Source organism: Ammospiza nelsoni, chromosome 9 (genome assembly GCF_027579445.1).
Source record: "Ammospiza nelsoni isolate bAmmNel1 chromosome 9, bAmmNel1.pri, whole genome shotgun sequence".
Lineage (NCBI taxonomy): Eukaryota > Metazoa > Chordata > Aves > Passeriformes > Passerellidae > Ammospiza > Ammospiza nelsoni.
The window spans coordinates 21537027-21559379 of record NC_080641.1 but is presented as its reverse complement, the minus strand read 5'-3'; the positions used below and the strand labels follow the sequence as shown (position 1 = coordinate 21559379).

Here is a 22353-nt window from a genome sequence, read left to right as displayed (position 1 = left end):
TGAGTTTATATTAGGTATTTGTCAAAGGACTTTTTTCCCTGTTAAAGATGGAGACATATGAATCATAAAAATATTCATATTTGAGACAAAATATCACTGCAGATATGTCACCACAAAAATCAATTGTCAGTATATGTTTAAGAGTAGCAAATCGGTGTTAATTGATTTGCTATAAAAATTCCCATAGACTGTGGAATGTAAAGCCCTCTTTCAAAATTCACATAGTATTTCAATTTTTTTTTTAATGTAGTGAGCGAACTTGTTATTACATACACATTTTCTAGAGGCCTTTCAAGAGTTTTAATTTTAAACAAAAATCATATGTAATGTCAAAGTCTGATATCATGCCTGTAGTCACAGAACCCACTTGCAGAACTTGCTGCTGCTGCTGGCTTGTGGCAATGTATCAATTTCTCCTGACAGAAATGTGCACAGGACAAATTGGTGAAGTCATTTCAGCCACATGACGTCATTACAAACACAGCCTTAGCTCTTCCAAAAGTGGACTTTATTGTTAATATAAGTATATATCTGTAATTACTGACATTTATATTATTTGGCTCCTGTCCTAAGTTATAGATACAGTGATGATAAAAGGTCTTGCAAGCCCTTACCTAAGCAAATTGTGCTTACTAATTACCTCCCATGGTTCTGGGTTCCTGTAAATAAAGTTACTCATATATTTATAAGCAAGTCAAAATCTATACACATATTTCTAAACGTAACTTATCTTACTCTTTTGGGCAAACAGTACTGTCTACTGCTTCGAAAAGAATGCTACGAGTGAAGGCATCCAGGATTCTTCCCAGCTTCTGCCAGGATGTGACTCTGCCATATCACTGCATATCCGACTTAAATACTTTATCCAGTCACATTTTTAAATTGATTGAGGCCTGAAGCAGAAGATCCTGTGTGAGTAAAAGGATGCATTACTTTTAAGTAAGGAATGGCTGTTGATTTTTCATCACTGTTTCTGGACAGACTGGGGTCAGAGGGTTTGTTTTAGAAGTTTGTTTGTTCAAAAGGTGTAGTTTGCAAGACACGTGGATCAGGAAAGTGCCACATGGAAGATGTCAAAGCAGCAGCGTCAACACTTCTCCCTAATGTGAAAAGGAAAAGGAAGTCCCTGAGGTATGCACTATTCAGGGAGAGAACCTAGAGCTCCCATAGGGATGCAGTATTTAGGGAGAGAACCAAGACTCTTCCCCTGAATGGAGAGACAAGTGATGAATTCTGGACTGCCTGGTATCTTAGGGGCACATCTCGCTTTAAGAATTATTTGGATCCCAGGCTGTAACATTTTCCAGACATTCAGATTGCAACTACTAAGCCAGCAATTTTATGCTTTCCCTTCCCTGATTCCAAGAGCGCCGCAATATAAGCAGCCAGATTTTCTTCTGCATTGTGTTTTTTATCCATTCAGCCAAAATTAACAGTCTTCTAGGATAACGTATGCCAAGTGAATTTAAATCTTGTGGACTCAAATCGACCTAAAGTTGATGGATACATTCATGCCTACTGCTGAAATCTACCAATTACACAGAACTATGTTAACTTACCATAGAAACATCTCATCTAATAGCACAGATGATGTTGAACTAACTAATTACATTATGGCACATAGACAATGAAAAACATAACGAAGATGACAGCACAGCAACAGCAGATGCTGCACAAAAGAAAAATTAGAAAAATATTGCTCTGCAAAATGCTCTCAGTTAAGGTTTCCTCTGTTAAAATTAATCACAAAAATTAGTGATGATCAGATTTCAGAAGAAGATATGAACATTGCAATGCAATTTGGAAAACATCATTAAGCCATTTAAAACTCTGCTCCTTGAGAAGGTAATTCCTGTTTTTTGTATCACCCTCATTTTTAAGACTAGTAAACATTTTAGTGTCTATGGCAGAGTTTCTTGGTAGAATATCTTTTCCAATAAGGAGAGGTCCTAATGGCTCTCCCAGAGTCTGAATTTGGTAGCTTTCAGCCATTACAGGCTTAGATAATTAGACAATGTAGATTTTATTTGAGCTTGGCATTTGCTCTGTTCTTGTGCTCTTAACTGTCAGAGAGCTAAAATATCAGTGATTGTTGATTATCTGTAGCATGCCTTGTTGCTTTATATATTTTAAATTGTACCAGATCCTACATAACAAATCTAAAACTGCTGAGTATGTTTAAATGTAATATGTACATGGAGATTACATCCAGATGATATATTTCTAGACCTATGCTAAAAAAATTAACCACAACACCGGTCCTCTCCCCTTTCCCTGTGGAAGCTTTCCATGAATTCCCAAGTCTGAATGAATCCCAAGTCTGCTTTAAGCAGACTCTGAACATATCCCAGTCTATGGAGGAACATAGAAATAGAATTTTCTCCCGTGTTTAAATCATACCTATGGTGCCATTCAACTGTCGATATTTTATTTTCTATATATTTAGAGGCAAAATGTATCTTCGCTCTCCTACGCTTTCCCATTTACATTTCTCCCAGGTAGACGATTTTCCTTTCAATTCTAAATGATCGCTGGGCACACGGCTCCGTGCCCAGCCCAGGCCGGGGCTGCAGGGCTGCGGCAGACCCACAGGTGGCGATGTGGATAAAGCACACCTGGGCTGCGACTGCGGGGCCGGGCTCAGCGCCAGGCTGTCCCCGGGCGGGCGGCATTCCTGCGCCGGGGCGCTCACTCCTTAGGAAGCGCTCCCGGGAGAGTTCCGTGTACCTGTGCGGGGCACCGCGTCTGCGTGAGCCGCCGGCAGGGGCAGGTTTAAAACATTTTGTTGTTTCTGATGCTGGGGGGGCGCACGGAGCTCGTAGCTCGGTCACGCTGCCGCCACCACGTACTTGACAGGGCAGCGAACGCACCCGCGGGCGGCGGGGCCGCCCTGCCCTGCCCTGCCCGCGGCTCACGTCGAGCGGGGCCCGAGCGCTGCTGCCGTCCGGCGGGCGCTGCATTGGCTGCGCTTACGTCAGCGCTCTGGAATCGAGAAACTCCTGCTCCCAAGTTTTTCTGTCCTTTAGCAGATCCTGGCAGTGCCGCTGAGGGGGCTCCGCCGCGAGCGCGGGGTGACAGGGGCCGTGTGTCCCCTGTGCCGGGCACCGCCGGGCGCGGAACTGCGCCGCGGACAGCACCGCATCCAGGAGCACTTTGTTATTCCGGGGGTGGGTGTGTTCCAGCGATTCGCGGCTGTGCTTATCCTGTGTGCTGCACTTAGGCCTCGCAGGCGTGCAGTTAATACGCAGCGGGTTTTTCATAGTTTTAAGCGTTCCCACTGAACATTACTTCTTCCGATTTGCCGTCATCCCCGGGCTTCTCTCTCAGAAATGCGGCTGCCTGCTCTGCTGAGGAGCGGTGCCGCCAACTGCGGCTGCTTAACCCACCGAAACCTCCACTGGGGCGGCCACCGCGGGCCGTGCCCGCCTGAGTCCCGCAGCGCAGCTCCCGCGGGGAACGTGTGGCAGCGGCGACTGGACACGGCCCCTGCGCTCGTAGGGCGAGCCGGGCACGGCCCGCCGCCGCCTCTCCCCGCCCCAGCGCGGGATCCCAGGACGGGGTGCGGGCACCGGGGCCGGACGCGGCAGCGGGGGGCGCCACGAAGGCGGCAAGCAGCGGCTACTGCGGCCGCGCCTCCCCTCGGCGCCTCCCCCAGCACGGCAGGGCCGCGGTGGCGGGGGAAGCGCCCAGCGGCCGGGGAGGGCTCCGACGGACATCGCTCCCCGGGCGGAGCGGGCCTGCCCTCGGGGACAGCGGGATGACCCCTCGCCGCCAAGTTTCTCAACTGGTGGCCGGGAGCTGGCGGGCGGGGCCAGGCGAGACGGACGGTGCCCTCACGGCCGCGCGCCTCCCCTCAGCGCCCGGGCGGCCGGCGCTGCCCACCTGACTCCCTCCTTCCTCTCTCTCCATTCCCCTCCTCCTCCTCCTCGCCCCCTCCCTTCCTCCCTCATTTTTTTTTTTCCTCCCCTCTCACTCATTCCTTTGTCTTCCCGGGGATTGGCAGGTTTTATTATTCCGCCTGAACAAGCCGGGGGCGGATTGGCTGCGGCGGGCTGACGAGGGCGCCGAGCCGGAGTGTAGTTGGGATTCTGCTCTGTCAGTAACACATGTGTGAGGGCAGCGGGCACACGCGCACCGTGCGGGCACACACGCACTTGCAGCCTCACGCTTAGACGGGCACAAGGGCCGCCCCCCGCGCCCCGCCAGCGCCGCCGCCGCCGCAGGATCCCGGCAGCAGCTCCGCGCCCGGCCCCGCTCAAACTCGCCGCTCCCGCCCGCTCCGCTGAGGCGCTCCGGCGGGCCGCGGCCGGCCGACTCCGCGCCGCGGGAGGCTCGGGAGCCGCCGCAGCCCGGAGAGGGGGCGGAGGTGGGGGAGCGGGGGGGAAGCGGCACAAAGTGAAGCCACATTGCCAAACTTGCCCGGCGATTGCAGCATCGAGCGGCGGCGGCGCCCTGCGTGTGCGGCTCAGCGGCGGGGACCGAGCTCTGCAGCTCCCCTCCCGGGAAGCGGGAGCTGGAGGAAGGACCCGGGCAGACGCCTCTCATAGCAATATCTATATTTTTCCAGCCTGGGCTGCCCCTTGCCGGGCGGGGGGCTCCCTCCAGCCGGCGAGAGGGCGAGCGCTGTGCTTATTTCTTTGCAAGAAGATCTCTTCAGGCACCCCGAGCGGCGCTCCCCGGCCTTTTGCAATATAGAGGGGAAGCAGGTAAGAAGTGCCGGTCGCTCCCCCGCGTCTCGCGGCGTTCGTGTGCGCGGTGCCCGCCCGCCGCCGCCGTCCCGCTGCCCGCCGGGCGGAGGGGCGCGGAGCCGCGGACCCCGGGCATTGTCGCGGCCCCCGTACAAAGCCCGGCGGCGGCCGCCGCTGGAGCGCCTTCCCTTACCCCCCTTCCCAGCTGCCGCCGGGAAAGGGCTCTGCCTGCCTCGGCTGTGAATGGAGGGGACGGGGGGGTGGGTGGGGGGAGGCTGGGGCACCCGCTTCCCCTGTAGTAAACACTGTTCTGAAACAGTGGCAGAAAAGATCAAAGTGAGCTCTCTATTTCTCTCCTCTCCGGTTCCCTTCCTGCCCCACACACAGTCTTTTGTTTCAATCCAGGAGAAAATCGGTGAATCACCTAATTAAAACCAAGACATGAATTAAGCATCCATTTTTGTACTACAAATTTCCAGCTCTCCGCTTGTCCCTCCCTTGGTCTCCATTAAAAAAGCACCAGAGACGCTGTTAAAAGGGGGGTATTTTGCCTCTAGCTTCTAGCTCTGCTTTCTATTTCACTGACTCCTATCCCAGGACCAAAATTGCTTGGCTCTGTAATTACTAGAGTAAGCCTATTTAAGTTAAAAGCTTTCCCCCCCCCAACTCTAAATGAAACTTGATGAGGGCCCGTCCTTAGTTATCAAGGGAGTCACTTTCTGGTCAGTCCTCTTGATTCATCTTTTTAGATTTAATCAGCATTAAGGTATTGCTTGTCCTTAAGAGCTTTAGCTTAATGGGGTTACTGGATGGTTTTCTCAGTGTAACGTTTCCCATTTTATATTTATACATATTTGTCTTCGACAAAGACAGGTTAAGGTGGTGGCATGGAGCCTTTTTCTTTCTTTTAAGAAATCCGAAGTGATTTAGAGCATAGGAAAACGGTTTAAAGACTCGGAGCAGGAAATGCAGATTCATTAGGCTGTAGCTGGAAACTGTAACAAAAGGCAATTCCTTGAACAAATGCATCAGAAATCAATTTACATAAAGGTACACGATGCGTTCGGATAAATGCAATGCTAATGGCTTTTAGAGTGGTTTTCTTTCCAAAGTCTCGGGGTTTTTGTTACAGCTTAATTGGTGCAGTTCTCCTGGTTTATTGTGCGGTCACTGGACATACCTCCAGGTACTCTTTCTGAGGAAATGTGTCTTTAAATCGGCCTCAGTTCTCCCCTGCAGCCGAGTTGGGCCAGTGTCAGGAAAAGTTCGTCCTCGCTGCTCTGGACGTATCAGTCTGAAGGTCCTTAGCAGATAGCCAGATGCCTCGGCATGAGCACATACGGCTTACAAAGGACAAAGACAAAACATGCTGCTTAATTGGCAGTAAATAACTTGATCTTTTTATAGTATAAGTGACTGGAGGAACACCGGGAGTTTATTGGACCCTGGATTGAAGGCAACAAATTAATCGGTTTAGAGTAAGCTTTATGAATTGATTCCTATATTATCTCTCGGTTGTCCTGCTTGCATAAAGCATTTATTAGAAAGTGAAAAATGCCCTTAGTAGCAGTTTCGGGGGCGGCCAGAGTAACCGCAGCCGGAGCGATTCACTTCATTACTCGACCGCTTTCTTAGGGTCGGTAAACTTTTTTCTCTTTTTTCCTTTTTTTTTTTTTTTTTGGTAACAAAGCTTTAGCATTTAAACTGCTGATCAAGGACAGATTAGCGAGACAAAAGTTGAGTATGTTTGTGTAGGAAGTTAACAGGCGTCCTAAAGTTCAATGATCTATTATTCGGGCCAGTGTCCTCAATCTGGAGTGTTTTCTCGGGGTGTTTTTAGTTCTCTAAAATAAAACCACAGAAAATAAAATCCCAAGGCCTCGAGGGCCGCTCCGGAGCCCCTCGTTACCGCCCCGAGCCTGCGGAGCCTCTCCTAGACTGAAAAACCAGTTTCACAACTTTTTTTTTTTTTTCCCTCCACTCTTCACACACTTTTTTTCATAAGCAAAACAAACGCCGGGACTGTTCCTGACTTGTGAGCTGCAGCTGCACAGGCCCGGGGCGGGGGGGCGGCGGGTTGCGCTCGCTCTGCCCGCCGCTCCCGCCAGCTGCGCGGCCGCGCCCCCGCCCCGCGCCCCGGCCCGGCCCGGCCCGGCCGCCGCTGCCCCGCGGGGCCCGGAGCGGCGCTGGCTCCGCGCTGCGGCCCGGCCCGTGCTGTCCCGGCGCTGACCCGCCCCCGCCCCTCTCTCCGCGCAGGCCATGGTGAACCCCGGCGGCAGCGCGCAGCCGCCCCCGGTCACGGCGGGCTCCCTCTCCTGGAAGAGGTGCGCCGGCTGCGGGGGGAAGATCGCCGACCGCTTCCTGCTCTACGCCATGGACAGCTACTGGCACAGCCGCTGCCTCAAGTGCTCCTGCTGCCAGGCCCAGCTGGGGGACATCGGCACCTCCTGCTACACCAAGAGCGGCATGATTCTCTGCAGAAACGACTACATCAGGTGAGGCGACGGCCAGGCTGGTGAGGACAGCTTTCCCCTTTCCTGCTGCCTTTTTCTCCATTTTTCTCTCCCCCCCCCCTTATTTCTCATGGTGGGTGTCTGCAGGGCAGAGGGCTGGGCTGGCTCAGGATGGCTCCTTCCTTAGGAGGGAGAGACGTGCGGATGTTAGCGCCTAGCCCAGGGCGAGTTGCGACTGCCAAGTGGAGGAAAGAGTTGGGGGGGATGAACGACGACTGTAACTTTAAAGTGGTTTGTCAGCACAAAACAAGTCCTAACTAAAAATAAACAGCAATCAGAGAGGCTAAATTAATCTGCTTTGTTGTAGTGTTGAAGGAGAAGTGTGCATATCTGAACAGTAAATGTTAAAATCGTAGGGCTTAAATAAGGCTGTGGCAGAGGTGCTAAATAATGAAATGCCTGCCTTTAGTATCTGATTAATTATGATATTTACATAAGCACCTTTAAACTCCTTTGAGTGGAAACAGAATGACTCATTCTCTGTTCTCCTTGTGAAAGAGCTGATTAACCATCAGTTGGAGGGCCATGGATTCTACTTATAGCAAAAAACCAGTGGTATGATGTTTGTCTCAGCATTGTTACAGAGAAGCTTTGAACTGATATTTCTCTTAACTTCCAGTGTAGACAATGCAGGAGATAGCAGAGGAGGTATATGCTCTTGCCCTTTATTTCTTATCTCTTCCTCTTTTGAAGCTGTTTGCTTTAAATGCCACAGATTTGGGTAGGGGGAACTAAGCCTCGCTAATCTCACATCTGTTGGGGTACAGTAAGATTATGCAGAGTATCCCTTCCAACAAGTTTCCAATATAATTAATAGAATTCATGAGGTCAGGTGCCCGTACGATCTTTTCAGGTGAACTCAAGCTACTTAAACTCATTAATTTAAAAGGAGGCATTTTGAAGGATTACACATTTAATTTGAGTAAATGGTTTGATAGACTGATGCACATGAATGCTTCAAGGAGGTGTTCTGTTTCAACATTCAGTAATTAAAAAAAACAACAAAAAAGCCCCATACCTTCCCAGCATCACTGAAATGCTTAGTTAAAACAAATTGTGTTCTGTTTAAATGCTTCTGGCTCCTCATTAATAGTAAATGTCAAGAGTTAACCCAGAATTTCCCTTCTTTCTGATGGCCAAAAAGCTCCACTTTTTTTTCCTTTCTGAAGAAAAGAAAAACCTACCAAAAGCAGCCATCAAATGTTACAAATTTGGTTATGTTGTAAAACTTAGGTTTGAGAAGATGCAGATTGAGCACAGGGACCTCCGTAGTTAAGAGGATGGAGTTAGGATTTGGTTGCTCTGATAGTGCAGTCTCTGACCTGGTACGTGGCCGTGGCTTTGTGTAGGGAAGTGCATGGAACAGGTCCTGTGCTATGTCTGAGCAATCGAAGCCTTAGCTTTGCTAGTTTCAGAGGGTTTTTTAGAGAGAAATGATAAAAAATCAGCACATTGTGGGTGCACAGTGGTGCTTTTTGGTCATCGTCCTAAGAAACAAGCCCAAGTCTGGCACAATAGTAATTAAATAGAGCAGAACAGTGTTAGGGAAAGAGTCTTGTTTGAAGTGGAAAAATTGACACTACTGTTAAGATGCACTGAATAGTACAGATTCATCGCTCGACCAACACCATCAAACAAACCCTCATGTCTGATTGCTACTAATTAAAAAGAGAAGATGCGTCCACTGTGTCCCAGAGGCAAGTTCAGGCAAGCTTATCACAGTCCTCTGGTTTTGTGTTGCCAAAAATTAATACTCGTTTATTTTAATGTAGGCAATTATGAATAGGATGCTTTATCAGATGAGGGGTTTCAATTGATCTCCTTGTCCTGTCGCCTGACTTCTCTTTAGATCTGTGTAATTTGACTTGCAAAAATAACTCTGACAGATGCTTGCTGAAACTTGAACTGGACACTGTACACTCAAGGTGGGGTAGGATGGCCCGGCGCTGCCAGGGCTGAGTTAACTTGAAGCTTTCCTGCTGGAAATGGACTTTGCAGGCTCGCTCGTGGGTCACGCTGGCACGAGCGAAGCCCTCGCCCTTCAGGTGTGTGAAGTGGTTCCTTTTGGCTGTGGAGGCAGTGCTGCTGCCAGCGAGCCTCTCCGGTTCCCTCTGCCATCCTTCTCCCCTCTGAGTTTTCCGGCGGGTTTTTGTGGTGGCGCGTTCTCTCCCCAGGCAGAGCCACAGTGCAGCTCTCGGCCGGAGATAGGGCACGCTGGACATGACTGGCAAAATGGGAGAGAGGATTGATTGGCCTGGCAGGCGCCAGGTGAAAGAGACTTGACTCCTTCGGGCCAGGACCACAGGGCCATTTATTAATGAGCTTTTTAGCTGTCTCAGGCTGTACGTGGGGTTTTTTGTTGTTGCTTAAACAGCACAACACTCCCCTTTCCCTCCTTCTCCCCCCCCAAAACCCGAAAACAAATTGGCCGTAGAGCTACAGCTGCAGCTTTCATTGAAGGCCAAGGTTTCTGGGAAAAGAGGGAGGTGAAAACCTCGGTCCGTTCCCTTCCCTCCCCACGGCGAGCAACGCGCTTAGGGAGAGGAGTGGAGCGCAGCCCTCCCAACCTTGAGATGCCAGATAAAGCAGCAGCGTGGCAGCGAATCCGCACAATTAAAAGCTTTAATTAGTGTCTCCTCCATTTTCTCTTAGTTCTGATGGGTTTTATCTAATGAGATCTGGTCGCTGGCTTAGATCTGCTCGGAATGACGTGTCCGAAATGAATGAGAGCCGCGTCGCAAACAAAACATTTAATTAACAAAATTGGCCTCTAAGAGAGAGCAGGGAGTGGTGGGGAAGGGGGAGAGGGGAAGATTGCCCGGGCGCGTTTTAAAGGGGCAGCGCCCGGCGCCCCTCCCCGGGCGGCCGCTCCGCGCAGCGCGGCGGGGGCGCAGCCCCGGGGCGGGGGCGGCCGGAGCCGGGCGCGCCGCAGCGAGGCCGCTCCGGGGAGGGGGCCGCCGGGCAGCCAGTTCATTTCCCTGGTAATCAGCGGCAAGCTGCTATATTCAGGGAATGCTGTCCCTTTAATTGAACAGGCTAGGTAATTAAATGGCACTTTTCCAATAGGACGTGCTAGGTAAATCTAATAGTTGGTTATTTAATATCACTTTGAAGTCTGCCCACTCAAGCACAATGACAGCACAGGAGCATGTGAACTATTAGCTAGGAAAAAAAAAAAAAAAACAGGATCTCAAAAATTAATTAAATCGCATGCAATTTAGGGGGAACGTTTATCTTGATTTGTCATAACAGAATTAATTCAAGGCCTCCAATTCACTTGGGGGCAGATCTGTTACTCTGAATTAACCAAGCGTAATTTGGCTGGGTTTTTTTTTTCCCTTTTTTTTTTTTCTTCCTCTTCTCTAATGCAGCACTTGCCATTATGCACAGCCCCCCTTTTAAGTATCAATAGCTTCTGGTGCTTTTAAGGTGCTTGGTCTCTAGTTATTCTGAAGTACCTTTAATGGACTTGGCTTCAGGCATAATTTCTGTGTTGCCTTTCTTTGTTACATTTAATATATCTGGTGCAGACTTTAGATTAAATGTGGGGAATGTACAAAAACACTGATTTCTTCTGGATCAGTAGGTCTGGATGTGCATTTCTCTTTGCTAGGGCTTGGATATATGTATGTGGACGCAAATGTGCACCATGTCGTGCGAGAATCAAGAATGCTTAAATCTGTCTCCATGATTTTGGAAAGCAGTGGAACCTTACTTTGTTAGTACAAGTTGCTAGAGACGTGTTTCTGCTGATGCTGAATTTTGAGCAGCAAGATGGGAAACTGGGTTGAGAAGATTTCTTGCTGCTTTCATTCCCACTCTCCTACAGAAAGTTCTGAAAAAAACCCCACCAGCAAAAAAAACCCCTCAAAACAGAAGCATTTGGAAGTGTGGGGAATGCTGTGTTTGAACCACACAGTAGTTAATTTAAGGTGGCTCAGTAAAATGCTGCTAAGTGTAGAAGAGCTGCCTTGTCTGTAAAGAGAATCTCTTGATGTTTGTGATTGATTGCATTGCCCAAATGTTGAAATATTAATGACCTTCTTGGACTGAGGACCCAAAGAGGAAACTGAAACCAATTCTGTCATCACAATTAAAGAGTCCCCTGGCTTTAATTAGCCTGACCTGGGGTATCTCTACCCATTGCTGCAGTTAAAGAGAAAAGAGCCCATTAAAGTCCAGTCTGAGACCGATAGCTACTTAATTGAGCACCTAAAGCCTCAAGCCTTTTAAATCAAATACTGTCCTGTACAGTCCCCCTGCTTAGATAATTAGCTCTCCAGCTTCCCAGAAACCATGCAAAACAACTTTTTCAGTAAAGAATAGTTAATGTGGAAGACTTCCTTTGCTGGTAAGAAGAAATAACATTTTTTTAAAAGATAAAACTTCTTTCTGTTAATGGCATTACAGAACAAAGCCATTCATAACAGTAGAGATGGAAAAAAAAGTTTAATTTTGTTGGTAAATAATAATAAGCTGCGGAAAGCTGTTCTGAGTTTTTAAGTAATTTTTAGGAATCTTAGCAGAAGATTCAGCTGAAGTGGCTTCTCAGAGTAGAGCTGTTCTGGGAACATGCCGGGGGAAAACTTAAAATGTGTGGAAAGCCTCGGGATTAGTTTGACTCCGTTTATTAGAATTCACAGACATTCAAGGTGTGGGACCACTCTAGTTCAGAGAGAATAGTATAACGAATGCTTAATGAAGACAAGTAGTGCAATGAGATCAGCATTCTGAAAGCTGTGTTTTCTGTTGGGTGGTGCAATTGTACAGGGGGAAGAGGGGGGTTGTGAGAGACAGCTCATCACGTTCAGATGGACAACTGACATCAGCTGTCCATCTTTGCCCTTCTACCCAGCAATGCCCTTGCTGCCACCTCCTTATTCTGGATTGTTGGATCTTTGCTCTGGAAGTGTAGCAGTGCCTTTCTGCCTCCTCTCACAGCCCTTCCCCGTGCAACCTCTAGTGCCAACTTCATTCCTAGCAAGGATGAAGGAAGGAAAATGCATATTGCAGTGCTTTGGAACTAACCTGGGTATATCATGTAACTGTTCTGAACTGGTCTGGTTTGGAAGGTGCCCTAATAATGGACCTTTAGTTTCCAGACAGTTTAGTCCCTTTGGCGGGGAGGTCCTGACAATGTATTAGTTCAGCTTTCCCTTTGTAACCGCTGTGATTCTGCAAGAACGTGTCAATGTGTCGTGGATCTCAGACTAATTAGTTTTGAAATGGAGTTTTGATTGAACTCTTCAAATCGATGCTGCTGCAAAATTTGTTTCTCAGCTTCCTATTAAAAGCCATCTTAAGGGGCAGTTTTACTACTCTCTCTGTCGTTCAGTCGATACATTTAATAACAACTTACAGGCTATTTTCAATAAAGTGGCGACAGCAAATTAGTAGTTTGAACATGACAAGCCTCCTCTGCAAGCTCAGATTCTGAAAATTCAAAGCAATTATTTTTATACAGAGGCACACTGCAATCATTCAGATTACGGGTATTCTGTTGTAATGTGTGTCCTAGGTTGACACAAACAGAATTTTATGACTTTATTTGGACAGGAAGGAGATGCAAATATTAATATTTATTATGACACCAGTACGCTAATTTATAAATCCTATTGCTGTGTTTTACATCGTACAGAAAAGTGGGTCTGTGACCCTGCCAGCTAGTTCAATTTCCTTTTTTACTGCAAAATGAATTGTGGTAGTCTTTATAAATATTTGTGTCTATTAGAGGCTCACGCAAAAGCAAATAAAGGTTTTTCTAATTCTAGCTAAGGCAGCCTGTAAAAGTAGAACTCAATAATCATTACTGTATTATATTTTGAATCGATGCATTGTGCCTTTAAATGGATTTGAAGAATTATGTATATATTTTTCTTCACCACTCTTCTGCCTGTTCCCCCCTCCCCCCACTGCGTGTGCCCCCCCCCAATGGCAGATGTTGTGGTCTCATTTGATTGCATAGGAAAACTGCAGTGATACAGCAAACACCCAGAGAGATATGATGACAAATGGGTCCAGATCCCGGTAAATTACTTTCTGCTCAAATCGAAATTTCATTCAGTTTGTTGCTAGCAGAGATGAAGTAATCTAAATTGTGGACTCAGGAGCAGATAGAGGGAAGTTGGAGCAAGCATTTCATTATCAAGAGAGAGAGAAGGTTAGGATGAAAGAGATGAGCAGAGGCAAATCTAAAGTGTTGACACCATGATTGAAAAGGTTAACCCATACACATTATATATCAACCTGGATAGCAGAGAGTTTCTAATGGAAACTCTGCACTGATGGAGGTTTACTGGAGTTTCAATACACTGAGCATGATGTCTTCTTAGATATACAATCAAATCCTCTTAACCCTTTTGATGACTCATATCTCAAGATATGATTAAAGTACAAAAGAGTTCTTCATATAATTTCAAGGACACAATGCATTTAAACTCCAGTCATGAATTGTATCTTTTTTTTTATGATGAACCCAGTAATCTGATAAAATGTGTGTAGTACAGAATTGTTTGTGTTTCTAGAGGTGTAAGTCAATATTTCTGATTAAATCCTGTGTAACCATATCCAAGGTAAGGTGAAGCTATCAGTTGTTACACAAAAACAAACTTTTTCATATTATGAAACATAAGCAAGTTGGAAGACGGGGGTTAGAAGTCTAAAATAGTTGTGTAATAAACCGTGGCAGTGATGTGCAAAAATGCCTAGAGCCTTCTGTGTATTAAATTATTCATGATCATCACCTCTGTTTCAGGTTATTTGGAAATAGTGGTGCTTGCAGTGCCTGTGGACAGTCCATTCCTGCTAGTGAGCTGGTCATGAGGGCACAGGGCAATGTCTATCATCTTAAGGTGAGGGGTTTTTTTCTGTGTACTTTCGTTTTTAGCAGCTGATTAGCGTTGCCATGCCCCTTTAGTGTAGAACCTGCATCTGCTTATGAATGAAATGCAAAATAATAACTACAAGAAGGAGTATCTGTTATAAAGCTTTGCTTAGTGCGTAGCTTTGTTCCCTCGTAATCGCTAAAACTCTGCTTGAGTTATGTACTGCATAGTCCCAACAGGTAAGACTAATGCCATATTTGGAGATACTAGAAACCAAGCAGCTCCATATCTCAACTGCACTTGCAGTCTCTGAAGTGTAATTTTCAAACCTGCAGCATACTTAATTTGTGCTGTAGTTTCACTTGCTGTCTCTCTCCTTTGCCAGTGTTTTACATGCTCTACCTGCCGGAATCGCCTGGTCCCCGGAGATCGGTTTCACTACATCAATGGCAGTTTATTTTGTGAACATGATAGACCTACAGCTCTCATCAATGGCCATTTGAATTCACTTCAGAGTAATCCACTACTGCCAGACCAGAAGGTGAATACTCCACAATTACTAATAAGCTTTCTTAGGGCTAAATGAAGATCAATTTCCTTTCATTCTAATAGTGGACATTCCCTGCCCCTGCAAAGAGACCTTTAAGTAGCTGAACTTACCTTAAGTTATTTAGGCACAGGGTTTGGGGGAGAAATTATTAACCTTTTAAATGTGACATACAGGGTGAGTCAGTTTATTTTGGTTTGGGCACGTGCATCTGTACAGGTGTTGAACTCCTTATGTACAAAGCAAAATGGAGAGCATATATTAATACAGACTTTTAAGAAAGAGAAGTAGTATTTTATTTTATAATCCTGAAATTAAATGCTACAAGAGAGCAGGTTTCTGAGGGAGGAAAATTAGATCCTTTAATATGGAAATAAATGCCTTGTGAAGAGAAAGTTCCTGGACTAAGCTAATGTATTTTATTTTAATATTAAGATTTTAGTTGAGGAGGGATGCTGGGGTACTCTTTCAGAAGTATTTTCTTGCCTGCTTTGCATGTCATAACTCAGATTTTAAAACCAAAGTGCTATTTACTTACTGTTCCGTAACACTAATATCTCAGCTAGAGGTTGTGTATCTCTGTGGTTGATAGTTTTGGTTTCTAGCTAAATGAGTAAATGATGATTGCACAGGTCATAGAGTGAAGAGGAAAAAAAAATTCTGATCAACAGTTGTCTTGTAACTCTGAAACTAGATAGTTTTAGATGTATTTTAATCTTCTTAATCAGTCCTAAAGCTATGCAAGTGAGTGCATTTTGATAACTGCTGTGCCTAATTTGTAACAATTACTGTCAACCTTGAGTTAAGAGACTGTTCATTCCACCCTGGTCCAGAAAAGAGTGGATGTATGACTCTTGCACATAATTTTATTCACATCATATTTCATACTGATTATGTATTGATGACATTGATTCATTTACTCTTTACAGCGCCACTTGCATGGATATTAAATCTTATTGACCACAGATGAATTTTAATTTCAGATTGGTGATAGATTTTTCCATCAGCTCTGATAGTATATTTGACTTTTTCATCATTAACCCAGGCAATCACACAGCACTGAGTTATTGCAATGAAACAAAAAGTGCACACTTCAGTTGGTAATTCTTTATAGATTTACAATAGGAACTTCATTAATGTCTGTAAGGATCACAAAAAATAACATTTATCTGCAAGTAGAAATTTGAAAGATTAAAAAAAATCTGGGACAAATGCTAGGCTGATCTATTCTGTCGTGTGCAGTGTATTTTGGAGTGCTTTTAGTCCGTGGAGAAATATGTCCGAGAAAACAGAAATCGTTCTTTATTTAAATTTTTTTTTTTTTTTTTGGTTGTGTTGCTACATTTCAATATCTGTGTTTGCCTTTTTTTTTCTGTGCATAAATTTACTGATTAATTTTAAGTATTCTTTTAAGTCTTATACGGTGAATGTAATTACATCAAAATAAAGCATGGACCTTTTTTATTTACTTAATTTGTCAATCGAGGTGATGAGAGAATTGAGTACAAAAATGCTACATAGTTAGGCAGAACAAAGATAATTAAGATTGGAAGAGAACGTGCAGCCTCTTCTCAAGGAAGTACAAATACAGTTAAAGATTCATAGATTTATACTGTTGTGAATTTTAATGAAACAAATCTGTAATATAGACTAGCTAGCAGTGATTCTGTTAAATGAATATTTATAGGTATCCCATTTCAAAATATAGGTAAAACCATTCATCTTTATACACTGCAGTAAAAGGTTTACCATTCTGAGAGTGGTTTATCCACTTGTCTTCTACGAATGTAAAGTTTAATGTAACTTCAAATAGGTGTCTAAATTGTCATTTAGTTTTATCAGTTTCTTTCTCTGCCTTAGCAAAACATAAAAATGATTTAGGTGCAATAAAAGCAGCAGACATGATGAGGAACATAGAACATGGCAAAGTGGGCTTGCAGAGCTCGTGGCTGCAGGTACCTGGTGGGGCTGAGTGCAGAGTGGTGAGGGCAGGGTTTTGTCAGCCCCTGTCACTGCCTGGCAGTGGCATTGCTGCAGCCAGGGCTGAGGCACACGAGCAGCTGCTGGGGAGAAGGTTCAGGGGACACGAGCTCGAGGGTTTTTCCTCTATAATACAATATCTCTAGAAATTGTTCTGACTTCTCCTACTGTTTTTCAAAGGGAATTGCAGAGCACCGTAACTCCAGAAAACAAACCCAGTTAAAGAGACAAATTGATAATTCATGTATTTGTCAGGTTTCTGGAACTTTGGAAGCTGCAGGGCCAGTTGCTAAGAGAGTTATAATTTATAATCTATTTTCTTATATTTTATAATTTTTAATAATTTTATATTTTTCTTTTTTAATAGTCTAAAGATTTTAACATCAGAGATGCTTTACAGGAAGCTGCATGTTTTAGGGACACTAATTAAAAATATTCTTCCACTATAACACAGTTGGCGGTAACAGATACTTTTTATTAAGCATTACAGATCAATCCTTTTCCATGTTATTCTATCACTGGAGATTACAGAGATTGCATAATATGCACAGGTTTGTTTTTTTTTTTAATTTAACCAAAGAGATTGAGACACTCCCAGCATTAAAACACATTTTTGTTATGTATTGAAGGTGACAGTGTTGAACTTACTCTTTTCTCACTGCAGTTTACAGGTGACCAGTGCAGGCAGGAAAGGTTGCATGGCCTAACTTGGTTTAAAAACTTGTTTGTTTGTGTTTTTTTTTTAAGGAGACAAACGCAGGGATGTTTGCCATTCCTGCCTTTTGCCTTCCTGAAGCAATTCACACATGTAAATTATAACTTCCCATCACTTGCCCTGTAGTTTAAAAAACCCTGTTTTCTCTAAACTCTGTACTGTTGCCTGCTGAGTGCAGACTTAGTTTGTGATGTCCTGTGTGCCATTTCATTTGAAGGGGCTGTATTGTCAAGAATTCTCTCTGCTTTTTTTGTACTGGTAGCATTCCTGTAGTATTTCTTGTTTGCAACAGTATTACCACCTACTGAAAGTGTACATTTCCCACTGGTTGGCAGTGTTTGTAACAAATGTTTGTCTTCAGCTTCTATGCTTTTAAATAAAGTATGAGTTACATTACGTCTCTTAGAGAAGATCTTAAAAATCTTCTAGTTTACATATCACTCAGCAATTCCCTTGTAGTTACATAATTGGTGTTGTCTGTGTCCATAGTAGAAGATATTTGATGCTCATTTATTAAATATGCTTGCTGGCTGCTCCCTAATCTTTGTTCTGGACAGACAAATTACCTTTCTCACACTGAGCTTCGGCTCTGGGGAATTAAACCTCCAAGCTTCTACTACTTTAATTAGCTTGAAAGTGGGGGGTTGCAGTTACTAATAGACCTCAGGCTTTTAGTAACTTAGAGAAAGGGTGAGAAAAGAACTTCCTGGGAAGCGCAAAATGTCATTTAAAAGCCATAAAAATCTAATATATATTATTTAATTTTGGTAATTGCAAACAGATTGTATTTGAAGACTATGGATGATCATTCCTATTTTATCCACAAAAGTTTAGATTTTTATTGAGTTAGACACTTTTAATTATCACAATTCATTAACACCAGTATGAAAGCACATGTTTGACTTCATATATTAAAATGTTTATGTAACATTAACTAACGTACCAGATGAGGAATTTAAATGGGAGGGGGGAATCCTGAAATATCTATATTTAGCTCTTGTGCAATGCAGCATATTAACCAAAGTTGCCTTGGGAGAATATTGGCTGTACTTCATATTTGCTTTACACACTGTTTCTTCCAATTACAAGATCATATTACTCGCTTCTTCAAAGGCATGGCATAATGGTTCTTCCCTTTCAAACAGGGCCCAGAAAAACCACCTTACTCACTGTATGATTTGTTAACAGAAAGTACACATTTCTTGTTGTAGTCTTTTTTTCATTTCTGCTTTCTTTAGTAGTGAAACTGTGAAAAATGTTTGCTCTTTGCTGTTTAAAGTTGAAATGTTAGCAGTGTGAATGGGCAGCGTAGAAAGCCTTAAGTTACAGTTAAAAAGTGGTCTAATAAAAAAGAGATTAGTGAATAGGGAAAAACAAAAGCAGTCATGTTGTAGTTTCCTATCTCAAATTTAGCTAAGATACCCATTTTTATTTCTTACAGGTCTGCTAAAAGGTCAGAGTAATGCAGAATGCGTGCCTTCATCTCAAATTTTGTTCATCACAGATGGATCCCATGTCTCCAAGTAGACAAGTCACCTTTGTAGCTAGCATCAATGCCAGCTCCATACCATTGCACCTTCTTTATTCTTGATTGCCCTTCCCACATTTATTGGTGTATTAAAATGACTGAATATGAACATTAAGGACTCCATGAACCTGGGCTAATGGGAGACTGTAGAGAAAATGAAAAAAGATCCACCGGAGGACATCTTGGGGGGGGCGGGTGGGGAAGATGACTAATGAAGCTAATTAAAAGAAGCATTGAAATCTGCTTTCTACCCTCATTAACAATTAGCAGGGCACTGGCCAGTTTGTACCCTGTGTTTTACCTTAACAACATTCTATTTGCTCTTTGTATATTTAAGTGTTGTAAGGAAATGTGTTTCAATCAAACTGAACATGAGATAAAGATGTGGCTTTTGTGATATTCTATCACAAACACTTTTATTGTATCTCTGTAAAATACAATGTATGTATGCATGTAAGTGTTTTTGTCCTAATGTTGCTACTTCCCATGGCAAAAAAAAAAAAAGAAAAAAAAAGAAAAAAAATCAGGCTCATAGCAGCTACTGTGTAGAAATTTTCACCTACTTCTAATTTGCTGAATGAAGAAAAATCTTTTATTTGTGATATTTTCAGAGACATTTGCTCTAGTATGGTGTATTTAAATAATAAAAAGTAAAACAAAACCAAGTATGGGTTTTAGAAGCTTTGCTTTTTTAAAAAAAATTACATTCAAAACATTCTGCAACTTCATCTTACATAGTTGTTACCTGAATTGTCAATTACCTTTAAAAGTAGGTTTTTGGTTTGGATTTTTTCTTTTGTCTTATGCCAAGAAAGACTCTGCTAAACTGCTTGACCGTGTTACTTGTGGCAAGGATAACGAGTACTACTTCAGAATTCTATTTTTTTTCATGGAGATTCTTAATTCTGGTATCAAGAATTACAGCACACACAGAGGTACTGTGGTTTCTTGCTTTCCAGTTCCTTCTGTTTTAAGGATGTGCCTGTGTCTCTGAGCATGCAAGCATAAGAGGGTATGAGTATACCGTAAGAGGTCAAAAAAATAAAAGCCAACGAAAGGTCTGTACCTCATGCTGAGCATTAGAATTCACTATTCATGAAAAGGAATACAATAGCTATTCTGATCTGAACAACAGAACTTTGTTTGCTGGGGTGAGAGACTTTAACTTTTCAACACTGATAATCTTAAGGAAAGAAAAACCTGTTTCCTGGGCTGTTTCTGAGAGCTAGCTGATCTGAAAATATGATCTGTTTTCTGAAAGCAAACAAACAAAAACTACCTCCCCACAAAGCAGCAGAGCCACCTCTAAGCTTACAAAGAGAACAACTTTATTTTGCATGTTTTTCCCATCAGCTGTTTAGTGGTAAATCTGTGCTGAATACTTTTGAGAAAAAAAAATCTGACTGTTCATGTTTTTAGCAAGAATACTAACATGGATCTGTGGCTGTCCACTGTATGCCTTCAGTCAGGAACCTGCAAGCAACAAAGATGCCTTTGCTGCGATTTAAAGCAAATCAATATTAAGAAATACTCTACTTTTATGGGAAACTAATACATTCATAATGCACCATTATTTAGTTTAATTCTGTTTTTTAGAATGTGCTCACTGCTCAGCTGCTTGGTTATGGAGTAAGCTTGACTTATTTTTTTTTTGTGATGCCAATAACACAAAAAGCTGATTTATAGATTCATCTGTATAAACAACCAACAGCAGATATTTTTGTTTCAGATTCTACTTCATGATATCTAGTATACTGGAGGGCTGCTGAATTTTTTTCTTTTAACACGTCAGTGCTTGAGGAAGCCCCATTTCAGAGAAAAGAAAACATAGCAATGTACAGTATTAGACAGTAAAGACAAAAGTCTTCTTGCATAACATAAATGACTGACACTATGTATGACTTTTAATTAAATGCACTTGTGGGTATTTTAAATAAGTTTCTAAGCTTTTTGATCTGGCATTAAAGTCTTCAGAGTCTGCAAATTGTGCTGCTTCAGTATCTTTGAAAAGACACTTGAAGTCATATGAATATAGAATTCAAGTATTAGTGAGACTGTAGACATCTTTTTATATTCTTTCAGTATAAGCACTCAAGGTACAGTGTTTAAATCTAACATGTACAGATTTTTGGTTGTCCAATATAACCTAGAAGTGCTAAGAAGATAGCTAATAACTTCTAGTAAGAAATGTAGTATAGCATTTAGTGATGTAGAGGTTGAAGTTCATTAACAGCTTTAAATAAACTATTATATGACTCATTTGTAAAGCACAGCTACCTATTTAATAGCTTACTTTAAAAGCATTTCTTAAGTTGCAGACCTATAAGATTACAAATGTCACTCATGTTAGCATAATCCACATGCAAGTGATGAAGCCTTTGCTTTGATGTGCTAAATTGCAGGAGGACTAATGGAGCTATGAATATACAATAGAACATATTTAAGTAGTATTCTTGCTTTAGGTAAAACACTTTCTTGAACCAGAGGCATTTCACACAATGAAACAGGCTGTAATGGGGATGGTAGGTGTGGGCAGAAGGCTAGTAGAAACACTTAGATTTGTCCTTATGTGAAAAATCACTTTTTTTAAGGAGATCTGTGAAGAAAAACACATACTTGTTCACCTTTTGTCATATGCATTTGCTGCACTGAGGCTGAAATACACCCTCTGCATTTAGTGCTGCTGAAAAGTCAAATAATCATTCAGTAAGAGCTTCCCTTTCAAAAATGAATGCTGTTAAACAAAGAATCAAAGGAAATATTACTAATCTGAAATCATCCTCATGAACCTGGATAAAATGAAGTCTATACTGCATCTAAACATCTCAATCATATAAATTGTCACTCTTATTAATGAAACAATTTTGTAAAAAGATTGCCCTCTAAATGGGTTTAATGTTTTTACCTATCCAGCTGTCTAGTTATGAGATTTACGCATCCTGGCAGGCAGTGGGACATTAAGCCTTTCCAAACCAAATTCTGTTTGCAACAAGATACTGTCTTTTCAGTCCTACATGATTTATCTTTAAATATTTTAACAGGTTATGCAGTATCTTATGAAATATAAAATGAGAATGTCTTAACAAAATGAAGCCTATGAAATTAAGTCACATCTTCAGAATATTAACCACACTGAGTTTGTCTTCCTTTTTTGCTGTTAGTTAGCACTGATAAAATTTGCATCACCTAACATTAGGGTAAATACTAAAAAGCCCCCAAACTCACACAGTGGCAGAGTGTGCCTTGCTGTCAAGGCAGTGGAGTCACTGTTCCTGGAGGTGTTTGAGGAAGGACTGGACATGGCACTGAGTGCCACAGTCTGGCTGACACAGTGGTGTCCAGTTTAACTCAATGATCTCAGAGGTCTTTTCCAACCTGATTCTGTGATTTCAAAAGATCGTTTCAATTTAAATATTTTATCAAAGTATTTTGCTGATAGTTGTATGTGAAGTGTGCAGCTTTTTGCAAGTACCTATTCTGAACAACTCCATTAAAATAAAAAAAAATCAAATTGGAAATTTAAAAAGTAAAAAAAAATTAAATTTAAAAAATCAAATA

The 22353-nt window shown here is 43.0% G+C and overlaps 1 protein-coding gene across 1 annotated transcript; it reads left to right on the top strand.

The window, feature by feature from the left end:
• The first annotated feature begins 3977 nt into the window (after positions 1-3977).
• On the top strand, positions 3978-19460 carry LMO4 (LIM domain only 4). The gene is made up of 5 exons (XM_059478496.1): positions 3978-4706; positions 6945-7183; positions 13956-14052; positions 14411-14566; positions 18709-19460. The coding sequence occupies exons 2-5, from the start codon at positions 6948-6950 to the stop codon at positions 18715-18717; spliced, it is 498 nt and encodes a 165-aa protein (XP_059334479.1). The 5' UTR covers positions 3978-4706; positions 6945-6947; the 3' UTR covers positions 18718-19460.
• Positions 19461-22353: the final 2893 nt, after the last annotated feature.